The sequence below is a fragment of the Phascolarctos cinereus genome, unplaced genomic scaffold (genome assembly GCF_003287225.1).
Source record: "Phascolarctos cinereus isolate Bilbo 61053 unplaced genomic scaffold, phaCin_HiC Scaffold_726;HRSCAF=1367, whole genome shotgun sequence".
NCBI classification, from domain to species: domain Eukaryota; kingdom Metazoa; phylum Chordata; class Mammalia; order Diprotodontia; family Phascolarctidae; genus Phascolarctos; species Phascolarctos cinereus.
In genome coordinates this window covers 31391531-31407081 of record NW_027556098.1, presented here as the reverse complement: position 1 = coordinate 31407081, position 15551 = coordinate 31391531, and the positions used below count along the sequence as shown (strand labels likewise).

The following is a 15551-nucleotide window of genomic DNA, read 5'->3' as shown; positions in this document are numbered from 1 at the left end:
CATTCCATTTGTCCCTATGTCTTATTACTTCTAAAGCTATTCTTAATGCTCTAATAATATATAATAATAATGCTACACATCATATATTATAATAATAATGTTCTAATTTCTCTATCCCTTAGCATTTTCCCAGACTCTTGCCCCCGCTTCCTTCAACTTTTGAATCCAGGTACTTATTTGATGACTGTGGAAGCCAAGGACATATATATGATGAGAAAGTTAAATTGGCTGGGGTAGGGCTGTGTGGGGAATATATTATTCCCACTAGTTCAATTTCAGATTTTGTAATGTTGGAGGTACTTTAAGTTTTTTTGATCTGAATGAATTGTAATAAGGTTTTGGGCCCCTTTCAGATGATAGTAGTAAGATTTAAATGGTGCCTTAACCAGTTCCCATATATCTTGCGTTTTTAAAAATGATGACTTCTACACATCAAAGTTGGTGCTGACTTAAGGGAGGAGAGTAATAATTCACAAATTTACCAAGTCACTGTAGGTCCACCAAAGATGCCACCATTGCAAGGCCCATTCTTGGTTCTATCACACCTCCATGGCAAATCATATATTATAAGAATAGTGACTTTTGTTTGTATTCACATCTAGATTCATGAATGGCTGTTTCTGGTTCATGTGCTGAAACAACTGTGTGTTATTATTATTTTTTAACCAATGTAACTTATATTGGTAAACATAAGTTAACTTATATTTATGGAGTAAATGAAAATAATATTGAAGTATGCTTTCCAAAACACCAAAATCCAAAAATTTCCAATAAACCATGGAAGCATTACACAGGTCAAAGAACATCATCTGGTACTCAGACTGTCTCCAACTGCTTTCAAACAGCATCTTCTACTAATTCTCCTCAGATATATGAGTAATGTTAGAGGTCTTCTGTAATTCACAAGGATATACTGTAGGATTTACAGGCAGCAGACTTTTTAAAGATAATCTAATTCAAGTTTTTATTTTATAAATGAGGAAACTGAGACTAACACAAGCTATGGGACTTAAACAAAGTCGCAAAATTAGAAAGTAGCAGAGCTATGATTCAAACTCAGATCTTCTGGGCTTCCCACCATGTCATGCTGGTACAGTCTGATGAAAATACCTGGACCAACAAGTTAGGGGTCAATGGTAGATGTTTGATAATCATGGGATAGTCTCAGTCTCCATTCTTTTCCTCCACAAATAACACAGGGTCTCTAGGAGAAGCAGGGGAAAAAATGAACAATACTAATTCACATTTATATAGTGTCTGAAGGTATGCAAAGCACTCACTTCGTTTACAACTCTGTGAGGCAGGTATTTTAAAAATAAGGAACTTAAGGCACTGAGAGATCAAATGATTTTTCCAGTGATCAAATAGCTAGTAAATGCCTAAGAGATTTGAACCCATATCTTCCAATTCTGAGACTCCAAATCTGATAATCACTATGCCACAGATAATGGCCACACTACCTCTCCCCATGGATACTTTTCCCTAAGAATTCCTAGAATGTCTTTATTGGCTTTGGTTAATGTTTCAAAGTAGTTCAAGGTAATCACAACAATGAAAATAAAATTTAATCACAGAACTCTGTGGTCTATATAAAGTCCTGGTGGCAACAACCATGTCCTTGAACTGCTGATTTTGTACTAGTCATGTTATGTCTGATTCTGGGGAGACAGCCCATTGCCTTCCGTTTTTATACTTCTGATGGTTATATGCAAAATGATCAGGAACATTGATCCCTGAGTGATCCCTGAGTCTTTATCAAAGCAGGTACCTACTCCCCAGGCCAACTAGAAATAATCAATTGATTTGTGCCTGGATAGTATTCCAAAGCTTCTACCACAGCTACCTACATCATTCTTCCTTGAAATATTTTGAAGAAGTATTTAAAAGAAAAAAGAACTTGATATATACTACCATGATTTTTTTTCTAAACTTCAAAATCATGAGTTCTTAAAAAGCTTTAAAACATTCAAGAAAAACAGAAAGTTCTCCCTCTTACTTCTTCCAACTTTTCTGACTTTGATACTTACTGACTTGGATAAAGGTAATTGAAAAAATTCTACAATTCAATTGGTATAATGATGTTATCGAATAATGGGACAGGGAAGAGAATTTTTCACCTTCTTAGTCCTGGACAGGATTTAACAGAAGCACTATGTACATTTTAGGTCTCCAGAATTTAAGGACATGCAAAATCTACCTATCCGTAACCCAAATAACTAAAAATCTTAGCTGTGAAGAAAAATTAAAAAATTTCTATTATTTAGTTTACAAAAGAGGAATTTGGGGTATTAGTTCCTTAAAATTCTTAAGAACCTAAATATTCTTTAAAAAAACTCTGTCTTTTAACTATCTAATCTTTATCTATAGTTCACCTATCTCTGTCGATCTGTATCTATATGGCATCTGTCTATGTAGCTCTCAGTATATCTGGGACAGTAACCACTGTGGAAATCTACTCCTTTAAAACTGATATAAAGTGGTGTGAGGTTAGGTTAGGGTTGAGTTATATGATAATTTATGTCAGCCCTTTTCATGTTTCTTAGAACAAGGTATAGGGATATGGGCAGGTTTGTAATTTTAAGATGATAAGTTTGTGTTTTATTCAATACATGTTATATTCACCTATTATTTCTTACCACTGAGGTAAGGAGAAAAAAGAGCCAATGTGTTCATTGCAGCCTTGCAGATTTACACTGGGAGTCTCCAGGAATCTGACAGTCATTAAAATTCAGGAGGGGCTTTTAAGCAGGGGTATGTTGGAGCCAACTCCAACCCACTAAGCTGATCGTTAAATTTTCAATGTGAGCATTTATACCTCTGAAATCTGAATTGGAAAATGCTACAAATCAGGGCTTGACATATTGTCTTATTGATTCTTTAGATTTAAGAAAGTGATGGTGACAATTTTAATCATGTAAATTAAACTTCTGCACTGTTTTTGTTTTTTCTGGGGAGTTGGTTAACTACTCACCAGCATACCCCTGGTCATATGGCAGTTTTTTCCATTGCCTTTCTCATAAACCTTTTTAAAAAGGAATAATGATTTTTGCTAAAACTTGTTTCAAGACAAAAAGAGGACTAGATGACCGTTGTGCATATATTTCCCATGTAGCGAGAGACAATACTTGCATGTGATTTGTTTTCTTACCCGGCCAAGTTTGCATATATTTCCTCTGGCTTCTAATGAAACCCCTAAATATGAAAGTGAAATAGAATAAAAATAACCAAAATTTAAAAATAATGACTTCCCCCCAAAATGAATCATTACAAGTCATCATTTAGTCCTTTTTTTTTAATAAATTAGTATTCATTCGTCAACATTGCTCATATTTTGTCTATCACTCAGTTTTGCTGTTTGTTTTTTCATGTCAAATAATACAAAAGAATATATACATAAATGTGCTTAAGCAAAACTGGGCTTTAATTTATCTTTACAATGGGATGTCATTAACATAGGAGTTAGCTATCACAACACAGTTATCTATTTCTACTTCAGACTCTTCAGGCTGTAACTCAGGATAGTCCTGTAGTTGCCTTGAATGCCCTCATGGACTTGTAAAGTGAAAATATGAAATGAGAATGAGAGCACACTTATGGGGCTACTCCTGGGTATGGCATGATATGCAAACTAATCTCTGAGAATAAACCACTTGTCCAGGCAAGTTAATATGTTTTTTTTTTTAAGGACATCATGTTGCCTTTTAAGTGCAGTAGAAGAGGTAATTATTCAGTGGGCATCCTAGTGTCCTGGGGATAGTGGTGGGATTGAGGAAACACTTCTAAAGATATGATTTTTCCAGTCCAATGAAATAAAAGGACAATGGGATAAGCAAATTTATGGCCCAATTTACTTTCATTAAAAATGTTATAAATCAGGTATCAGTATTATAAACCAGGTATCCGATTCAAATAATATTTATGGCACAGTTTATATTTTCAAGCCAAGATATTCAAAGTCGGGCATTTACTCAGCTTAAAACATTGTCACAAGGCCAGATTGCCCAGAAAAGCCAAATAGGAATAGCTGCAGGATGCCCAAAATGGTGCATCTAGAGCTGCAGCATGCTCATTCCTATCAAAGTGGCCACCTCTGTAGTGTTCTAGGTGAAAACATTTATAAGCAAAGTTTGACACAGTAAGGTCTAGTGAAGGTCATCACATACAGGTGGTCCAGAATAAGGGTAAGGTAGCGGCCTGAAAGTAAAGGGTATTATAGGTGTGACTTTTCTAACATAACTGAGTGGAACTTCAGGACTTCCTCCCAGCTTTATTTGGGATTTCCTAACTTCACTTTAGGCTCTGGGATGTTAGTGAAGAGATTTACATAAGTGATGCATGATCCAGTCAATGAAACCCCATTAAGATGCTGGTTAGGGGCAATAACACCTATTTAAGAGGTTAACCATGCTATGGAACATGGATGGAAGATTTATGGAATGACATGGGTGAGAATCATATAGGCTAAGAAGTCATAGATGGTTTATGGTCTGCACCATCAAATGGAATACCCACACCCACTGAAGTAATGTAGTACAATCGGGTGTCTATGAATTGACTCAAGAGTAGATGAGTTGGGTAATTAGAAGACGTAACTTCACAAGAACTCTACTGCATATTTTGAGGACCTGTGAACATTTTCAAAAAGACATATATATTAGCCTACCTAGAAGTCTGATTATTATTTTTTAAAATTCCTTTCAAATTCTCAGAAAAGTAATCATACAAGTCCCTTCACCAACCTTTTCTTTACAACCCTTGACGAGGCCTTACAATAATCAAATTTTAAGTCTAGAGTTCTGGCTTTGGGCCTCATCTGTACAGCTCCTTCAATGACTACAACAGCTGCTGTGGGTTCATGAGAGGCCATGTTGGCCTGGAGACCTAAAGAAAAGAGTTGGGAAACAAATTCAACTAGGCTGGGTCATGATGGTAAAAAAAATGCTCATTCCCAAATTTTCTGCTGCTTTAAAAAGAAGTTTAGGCAGCCTCTACAATTCTTTTTTATTGGAAAGAAAACATTGTTTGCCCCTGAAATGGGTAAAGCAAACACATGCCCATGGATCTGAAAAAGGTTTTTATCGAATATATGTATGTATGCATGTATGCATGTATATATATATATATATAGTTACAAATACAATATGTAGTATAGCCATTATATTTACTTTGTTGCAATGTCTACAAAGTTGTGAATCCCAATCTCATTGCCAAATGCATATAAAAAGCTCAAAAGCTATTATTACCTACCATGCAAATTTATACCAAGGAAAACTTGTAAAGTGGATTGCAGGAGCTCTTTTGAGGTCTAAAGGTTCTCTGCCATTGCTGTTCATGAACTTGAAGTTCACATATGTATATAATTTTAACTTCTCCCCACCCTTTCTTCCCCCTCCTCCCATCCTCAGGAAAGAATTAATGGCACAGTTTTGAACAGTATGCATTGTGCATTTAAAGATTCCAAATGTCCACAATGAACTGCTTTCTTCACATCCTTTTGCATTTCGAGTCCCTCATGTGTGTGGAGCTCCAACCTTGAATAACTGGACACAGAAAAATAGCGGAAGTGTTGGAAAAGATACGATCTTCAGCAACATCTCCTTTCTTTAAAAGTTTACAATGGATAAGGCCACTCACAAGATTTTCCCAATCTGTTCGTATGTTATAAATTCATATTGTTATCCTGAGAGTGCCAAAGAAAAACCCTAATAAGCACATGTCTATAATAACCTGTGGAACCTCCATATAAATTAAAACTAGAGAAAATCTGATTGATGTTTTTTTTTTTTGAGGGAGGGAGAAGGAAGAAGAGTGGAGAGAGCTGGGGATGAAGGAGAGGGAGGGGGAAAAAAAATTAGGAATTGCTTCCAGCATTAGACTTTGTGTGTTCAATTTAATCCCAGAGTGAATCTAGCAGCTGTTATCTACTCCTTCAAATCAAAGGTTGTAATGACCACTGAAGGGAACTCCCACAGAAGTAATACTGGGCAACTTGTACATCCTTGTAACATCCCAGGTGGTATAGGTCCTATCAATATTAAATGAAATCCAGGGGTCAGAGAGTTGGACAGTAATCTGGCTGACTATTCCTGTGTGTTGGACAGAACAGAGGCAGCTGGGGCATATGCAACATTTTGAGACAACAGCAGCCAGAAAATCTATGGATAGGTTTCATCTCAAAAGGAAATTTAGCAGTTCTTTCCTGCACATTTTGCTTTTTTTTTTTTCCTTCTCCAAATGCTTAATTCCACTTTGACACCTATTTATAGGACCATAGTCATGTCCATTTATGGATGTCTGTGATAGAAATATTGTTTACAAAAAATATATCATCTTTTTTTTTTCTTTAGAAAGATCTAGTTGTCTAAATAGCAAGTTAAGGTCGCATCTATGAAACCAGTGCACCTTGACTTGTATCTACTAGCTTTAAAAAGTCGATAGGATGAGGAGATGGATTCAGAAAGAAACTAAAAAAATGAGCGTGCTGTTTTGTCAGGTCGATAATGTTTGCCTAAAAAAAATGACTGCGTGTATTTGATGATGAAATGCCATGCATTAGTTAGTTTACTGGTTGCTGATTGCAGCATCTCAGTTGTACCAGGAGTGTTTGGATGCGTTCCTTATGGCATATGTTGGACATGGAAATAAAGGCCATGAGAACATGTCTTGATTTTTGTGTTTCAACAGTAGAAGCATTTTAGCTTAAGTCTTAATTTCAGATAATAAAAAAGTAGTCACATCACGTGAAGAAAAGATATGACATAGCATGCTGCCACAGTAGCAAGCATAAGAAAGAAAGTCTTCATAAAATATACATATGTATGCATATTATGCAAATATATTTTATAGTAACATACAATGTTTTAAGAATGTTGGATAACGTGAACACAAATTAAAAAAAAATCTAGATGGTTTCATGTTAGAGTAACAAATAACCTGAGACTTCTATACTTTCTGTTAGATATCAGTCTTAGAAATCTATAAGAGATGCAGAACACATTTTTCAGTCATTAAAATGTCAACTAAAACGATATCAAAATGTGCTAAAATTTTCCCCTTAGTACAGCTAAGCTGGAATCAGTCTAAATGTACCAAAGCAAAAAAAAAAACCAAAAAAACAAAACACCAAAACAGAACAAAAACCAACTCAAAACTGCGTATTACAATACTTACAAATGAGATTCCTTTCACCACGGATGGATTTTTCAAAAGATGAGTGTTTGAACATATTAATGTGAGCCTCTTAAAAAACAGGACAGCTTTCTTTCTGTGACTATTTAATCCGAGTCAATGATCACTGAAAAATGACACGCATGGAAGATGAAAAGAAACCTTATAAACAAAATGAGCAAAGAAAACTTAGCTCAGTGAAACAAAGCATATGAAATGAAAGAGAAGTGACTCATTTTAAACTAGCAGTACCACTGGGTGGGTTTTTGAAGAGTACATTAGCTTTAAGTAATCAAGGTTTCGAAAACCTGTACTGAAAATGTCTAATTTATGATAACTTAAGACATATTTAGGGATGATATTATGTAACACTCCCTCATTCTTAAGGTGAAATATTTAGATGATATCTGTCCCTTTCAATTAAAAAAAATGCACCCACTTCCTTTGATATGCATTCTGTGTTAAATTGTCCATAGCTGCTGAATGTATACATGTATGTGCATTTGTATTACATACACATGGTTACATAGACCTGTGTATATAAACATATGCACATACATTCTCATATACATGTGTATTTATATATATGTTGAGAAAGTTCACATATATATACAATTGCGTATATATGTGTGTGTGTGTGTGTGTGCGTGTGTGTGTGTATTTATATATAGGTATAAAAATGACAGGCAGAGTAATATTTCACTCAGTGTTAAATGAAGTCTGTGAAAAACCAAGTATAGTCACTCAGTTAACATAATACAGCCAGTAAATCAGGTTGAAAAGAGAAAAAGTAAATGGAAACACGATCCTTGACCATCTGTCTATGGCATTCACATCCGTTAAGTCGGGGATTTTTATTTTGAGCTGTGAAGACCTCCTCCGTAAATGGGTCTTCTTGTGCGGGATGTTTCTGTCCCCCATGTGTCGCCCATGCCCTTCTCGAGGCATGCTTTGTTTTCTGTACTGGATTCCTGAGTTGTCGAAAGATATTGCTGAATTCCTGGAATCTCCAACACCTGTGACCTCATTCACTTCATTGTGAATTTCAAGTGACGTTAACAGAATGTTTCCATGGGCGTCCACCTAATAGGAAGAGATATCACACCATCAGCCAATTCAAGTGCCAATAAAATTGATTTTCATATTCCAAACACAAGGCAGGCTATCAATGTGTTTGATTCTGAGTACATCATGGGAAAATTACTATCTGTCATATCCAATGCTGCATGTTGTTGGGAAATGTCATTTCTGGAATTTTAACTGTGGTTTAGACATCTATCTGCCTTGATTTAAAAAAAATCTTATGTGTGAAAATAAATAAAATAAGAGGACTTATTCAAATTGAAATTCTACAATAATAATGCAACACACTGTTATAAAACTGAAGACCAAATTTCTCATTTTTATCAATTGTCTTTGAAAGATATTCTTAAATACTTATCTATTTTATTCATGATAGCTAACTTCTCACCACTATGCTCTTTTGTTCTACACTGGAATAGCAATTTCTTTCTTTTCCCAAGAGAAAAGCATAGTTTAGATGCCTCTCTTACAGGTAAGTGGATGAGACTCTAACCTATGTATTGGCAATACATTTCTAAATGGACTTGAGGTGTGGGCTAAAAAAAAAAATCTACTTGGAATACAGAGATCATTTTTAGCTATCAAATCTGCAGGTAATGGATGTATCCAGGTGTGGCTAATGCCAGAACCATGTTCCAGATGATGTTGAGGATCTGAATATACTCAAAGTAACGATTCAAGTGCCACTCATCAAATCAGTGATAACCTAGATATAGCCTTTAAACTCAACCTGCCTCTTATAATAGGTTTAGTTCATTTTGTGTCAATACCTTGACATTCCTTCATTGTGACACCACTCCAGCTACCCAGAATGCCACTGTTATATATGTTTTGAAACTCATTCGTTTATTCTGGGCCTAAATTTATTGACATACTTCCTGGAGACATTATAACCAGGTCACTTGGTTGTCTAGAAATATTAATCCCTGAGGGGCCATTGTCAAAGCCCCTTAGAAACCTCGTAGTTGATAGCATGCCTCTGCCAAGCAGGGAAGATAGGGTGTATGTAGCGGTTCAGACAATCCAATTCCTCAATCCACCTCTTCCCTGTGGGTCACAAAATGATTTTTTAGAGGGGAGAGTGTTAAGGAATAGGTTCTTACCATTGTGGGTAGATTACACAGTTTTCTCAGTTCCTGAAGATTCAGGTCAGAAGGCCATATGTTATAGGAATCAGAACAATGGCTCTACAGTCAGAAAACTTGGGTTCAGATCTCACTTCTGGTACCAACTCTTTGGATGACCTTGAGTAGGTCACTTAATTTCCAAGAGTCTCAACATCCTTCATTTGTAAAATGATGGTGTTGGACCAGATGGCTTCTGGGGTCCCTTCCAGTTTGGGATCTATGATCCTATGATTCCTCCATGCCCTGGTATGTGTTTATGTGGTGGAAAACACATAGATCGTATTCTCCTAACTTTTATAGCAATCAGGCAAATAGTGCTTTCAAAGTGATTTCTTACTCATTAACTCATTTGTGTCTTGCATAATAATTAAAGTTCTTATCTTCATAGTGTAGGAAGAGATTTTAAAGGTCATCCAGTGCCAACTACTCTCCACTGTCCTACTTTAAGAATGAATCTTATCTACAGTATCTCAGAAATCAAGCCACCCCATGAAGCCATCCTCTGACAGGTAATGAATTACATCATGTTAGATCATTTCATTTTTAGGGTGTTTCAATGACTGAAAAATCAGCATGATATAGTGAATGGAGTGCTGGCCTTGGAGGTGCAAAGACCTGGATTCAAGTACTGCCTCTGATATGTAATGGCTGTGTGACCCCAGGTAAGACTAAATTGCAGAGAAGGTGGCAACTTTCATGATTGAAAGACTCTACCAATCAATGAAATCTCAGCTCCAGTCCTTATCCCTATTCTTATTTAATCATTTGGGGGTTTCATTCTTATTTTTAGGAAAAAAAATCTACTTTCCTATAACATACAACCATTAGGTCCAATATTACTCTCGAGGGGAAAAAAAAAAACAAGTGTAATCTATTTCAAATGGGGCATCTTGGTGGCTAGTGGATAGAGTGCTGGGCTTGAAGTCAGGAAAACTCATCTTCATGAGTTCAAATATGGCCTCAGACATTTACTAACTGTGTGACCCTAGGCAAGTCACTTAATCCTGTTTGCCTCAGTTTTCTCATGTATAAAATGAGCTGGAGAAGGAAATGACAAATCACTCCAGTATTTTTGCCAAGAAAACCCCAAATGGGGTCACAGAGAGTTAGAAATGACTGAAAAATGGATGGACTAAAACAATCTATTTTGAATATGTCATACCTTCAAATGATTATCACCCCTTAGCACACCCAGACTTTCATCATTCAAAGTAAACCTTAACAGTTTATTCAGTCTAGTTTCCTATTTTAGTTCCTTGCCAAAATGGTGTCCAAATATATCAAATAGTTACCTACCACAATTGTATTGTTTCTCTAGATTCATTCTACTATGTGAATGTAACTTCTAAGTTATGACACTCAGAATTGAAATATATGCAGTTTGATGTGCAATTATCTTTTTTTCTATTCTACTATGTTATGGAAATGCTTGTTTTATTTCTGAAGTTCAGAATAAAATAAATACAATTAAAAAAAATCCTCCTCGTCAGAGGTGTGCTGGAACCAGTTTTAACTGACTTGTAAGAGTTGGCTATTAAATTTTCAGTACGAGCATTTATACCGCAGAAATGGATAATTTCTCCAAGTTAGGGTTTGATTTATTATTTGCTTGATTTTCTAAACTTAAGAAAAAGCATTAATAATGCAGATTATACTTAAAACTATATGTGCATACATCACCAGTCTGGTTTTAAAATATTCTGTGCACACCTCTGTATTGCTCTATACACACTGCTTGAGCTCAGCAGGACTGCAGTTGAATGCTAAGGGAATAAAATTATCGCCAGACTGGAGGCTAATAATAATAATAACAATAAGAGCAACAATAACAATAAAGTAACAATAATAGTAACAATAACTGGATATATATAGTACTTTAAGGTTTTCAAACATCCATTATTTCAATGGAACTTCACAACACCCCTGCTCATAATATTTGCTCTAGTTCTTTCAATATCTTAGGAGCACCATGTTCCTACTACTCCAGCTGTTCACTTAGGGTCTCTCATTCTTGGTCCAAGGCTCTCTCATGTTGTTTTTTTTTTAATTCTCATATGTTCATAATAATGTATTTTATTGAACTTCTCATATGCAAATTACTATTGGTAAATTTGCTGTAGCACATTTACACTTATAAGTCCTAATGCACTTCGAATTATGTGGTTCTTAATTCTTCTGAGCTCATTCATAGAGTTCTGTGATTTTTAATTACATAGCACTACTCGTTAACTATTAGTGTTAAAGTGGCTCCCTATCACCTCCAGGGTTAAATATAAAATATAAAAATAAAATATAAAATGTTTGGCATTCAAAGTCCTTTATTACCTTTCTTTCCCAGCACCTTTCCAGTCTTCTAATGCCTTATTATACTCCTCCATGGAATCTTTGATTCAAAGACATGGGCCTCCTTAATATTCCCTTAATAAGATGCTCCATCTCTTGGTTCTAGGCATTTTCTCTGGCTGTCCCCTATGCCTGGAATGCTTTCTTTCTCTGCTCATCTCTACCTCCTAACTTCCCTGGGTTCCTTCAAGTCCTAAGTAAAATCTCACTTCAAGTCCTAAGTAAAATCTCACTTTCTATAAGAAGCCTTTCTCAATCCCTCTTAATTCTAGTGCCTTTCCTCCATTAATTATTTTCTATCTGTGCCATACATAGCTTGTTTATACATATTTTACCTGGTTTTTACATGTCTGCATGTTTTTATATGTTTATGTTTACATGTTTTTACATGTTTGTGTGTTTTACATGTTTATACATTTTTTTTACTTATTGTCTCCCCCATTATATTTTCAACTCCTTTAGTACTTAGCATAGTATCTTACAGCTAGTAGGCACTTAATAAATGCTTATCGACTGATTCACTTATTGATTGACTGTCAAGTGGCCTGAGTTTACCGAAAACATACTTTATTTTGTCTAATTAAACCCAGTTCTATCACCTCCTCCTACTTGAACTACTTCACTTTTCATCTATAATGCCAATTTGTAATGAAAGGGCATTGCAAAAATCCATAAATCCAGCTGCATATCAAAGTCAATATGAATTTTCTATCCACTTTGTTCTGCTATGTGGATGGTTAGACTCTTCTCTTCTGTACTGCTACGTATTCTACAAAGGGATTTTATAGTTTTACAAGGCTTTATGTAATCAATGTGATTAATGTGCTATGCCAGTAAAAGCATTTGGATACAATGTGATATCCCAATACAAGCATTTGTAGGGCCTTACCTTCATTAGAGACTTAAAAAAAACCCTTTAGGGGACATATTTCATGACAAAAGCACAAAATATCTCTCAGTCTCTTGTGCCCCCTATTGAATTTCATAGTGATAGCTGTAGTATGAGAGGTAGAGTGGGAAGAGAGAGGGGGGAGGGGGGCAAATGTGGAAAAGAATGGTGTTCTTGGATATCCAGAAACATAAATCAAGAAGCCAGTGCTCTCAGTATACTCTGGGCATGTACATATCAGTTATGTACTAGTAATTAGTTATATACTAATCATCTATAAAGATTGCATTAAGTTCTTTTGGCTATCATATCATGCTGTTAAAACATACTGAGCCAGAAGTCCACTAAAAACTTTTTTCAATGGAATTACTAAAAATAAAAGACATATTGATGTCTTTGCTTTTTTTTAAACAACATACTCATATCCCAATAAACCATGCCACTATCTTGAACCTTCCCTTGTAACAAAGAAAACTAATTAAGCAAAACCAATTGACACGGTGATTATATCTTTCAATATATGCCGTCTTTGGTGTATACAGCATCCATCTACCCCCTTTACTGAGAGAAAGAAGTATTGTTCATACTGTAGCCAACTTTGGTCACTGTATTTAATCTGAATTTAGCTGCCTTTTAATCCTGTTTTCAATTAGATTATTGGTGTTATTGAGTGGGTTATTCTCTTGGGTTTGCTTTCTTTGCTCTATGTCTATTCATATAGGTCTTCCCATATTTCTGTGAATTCCTCATATTCATCTTTTCTTCCAGTATAATATTTCATTATTTTCATATGCCAATTTGTTCAGCCATTCCCTAATCAATCAATTAATTAATCAACAAACATTTATTAAATGCCTCTTATGTGCCAGGTTCTGTTGCTAGGCAATGTAAATATAAACACAAAGAAATAGAAAGAAACCATTTCTACTCTTAAAGAGTTTATATTCTATCCATCAGGGAAGACAACATGCACACATATGGATATAGAGAGAATAAATATTTAATTACATACAAATAAATATGATATAGTTCAAAATGAGGTAATTGGGGAGGACATTAGGTTTTAAGGAGATTGGGAAAGGTTTCATGAAGGAGGGAGTGCATTGTAGGCATAGGATAAAGCCAGTATAGAGACAGAGACAGGAGTTAAAGTGCCATGTGTGAAGAGGCTAGTTTGACTAGGCCATAAAGTGAAAGAAGGGGCAAAAATCTATGAAGAACCTTGTTCAGGACTTAAAAAGAGAGAGAAATTTAATATTTTATCCTATAGGCAACAGGGAACCTCTGGAATTTATTGAGCAGGAGAGAGACATATTTAGATCTGCACTTCAGAAAAGTCATTTGGCAGCTGAGGGGAGGATGGACAGGATGGACAGGTAGCTCAATTAGGCTTAATCCTGGTTGCACTGTTTTAGGACTTCTCTGGATGACTTCATGCCCCAGGAAGCTCACTGCTGGGTAATCTCATCATCCTATAATATCTCATCAGCCTTGGTACGTTATCTTATCACTACTCTCCACCACTCTGTTTGGAGGGTGGGGCCATGAACTCCCAACCTTCAATTAAGACCTCAGCTCAGACATCTCCTTATTTCTCACCTGCATACAGGATTTTTCTTACTGACTTGACTTGGGTAATTTCCCCACCCACACTCTTCTTCATTGGCTTATTTTCAGCCTACTTTTGTGTTTTCTTCTCCCTGGCTAGTTTGTAAACTCCTTGAGGGAAGGGATTATCTTTATCCATATTTGTATCCTAGGGCTTAGCAAAGGACCGGCACATAGTAGGTTCTTAAATGCTTATTGATTATTCACTGAGGTAGTAGGGGACTGAATTAAGGTGGTAGCTACATGAAAGTAGAGAAAAGGGATAAGATAGGAGAGATTCATAGAGGAATAGTAATTGGCAACTGATTAGATTATATAGTGTAAAGGAGAACAAGGAGATGGGAATAATGCTGTGGTTCAATATATACTAATTTATTTCCAGTCTTCTGTTGCTGAAAAGCATTACTATGAATATTTTGCTATATAGGTTTTTATTTTTGTATAAATCCATTTCAAGTTATTTACATCCTACCCTACAGTGTTGTTATAAGGCCCAAATGAGATAATACTAAAAGTTCAAATTTATACAGCAAAGGTTTGTAAAATGCTTTATTTATACTCATTTGAGTATAATTATTATATGTCATTTGAAAGTTTTTGAAGATTATAAAGTGCTATATAAACACAGGTCATTCTTTCTCTAAATGCTAGAACCAAGATAGTGTACATAGGTACAATGCTTTTTTTTTTCTATTCCAATAGCACTGATGAGTCAATTCCCTCAAAAAGATGAATCTGTTGGTAACTTGTGGCCACAGGCCTGATTAGAAATAGCAACATTCCCAACCCTTCTTCTCTGGCATGCTAGGGAAAGGGGTGTTGTCTGTCTGGCTGCCTGCCTTCCACTCCTAGGAAGAATCAGGAAACTTTAGAGGCAAGAAAGATAGTGAGTTCATATTGATGTCAGGCTATTTTCAATGGGGAGGAGAATGGGGAATATGCATGTGCCTTCCATTGACTCTTGGAATTTGTCAGCAGAAGGAAAATGGAAGTAAATGACACTTTATAAATAACATTACAAGGAACCATTTGTCTGGGCTTGAGTTATTTTGAGATAGAAATGTGAAGAAAATGTACTGGATTATCACTGTCAGGGGACTTAATAAACTGCAGCCATCAATGAGACTTTTCAAAAATAGGCCATATTTTAAATAGAGATATTTAAGCTGTAAGCTGCTTTGCCCAAGTTTAAAGAATTACTAAAGGGTGAGTTAAAAAATGAGTCTGAGGATAGTTAAAAAAAAATAATAACACTACAGGTATGATTTCCTCATAATGATAGTGGAGTTTGCTAAATATTTATTAAAACTTCAAAGAATTTAATATATCGTGTC

The 15551-nt window shown here is 35.5% G+C and overlaps 1 protein-coding gene across 1 annotated transcript in view; it reads right to left on the bottom strand.

Annotated features, from left to right (window-relative positions):
* Positions 1 to 3267: 3267 nt before the first annotated feature.
* The window catches only part of GABRB3 (gamma-aminobutyric acid type A receptor subunit beta3), a 248789-nt gene continuing 236505 nt past the window's right edge, over positions 3268 to 15551 (bottom strand). Inside the window, exon 9 of the mRNA XM_020992951.2 lies at positions 3268 to 8250. Coding sequence (XP_020848610.1) covers positions 7912 to 8250 — 339 coding nt within the window. The 3' untranslated portion in view covers positions 3268 to 7911. The remainder of the gene's footprint in view (positions 8251 to 15551) is intronic.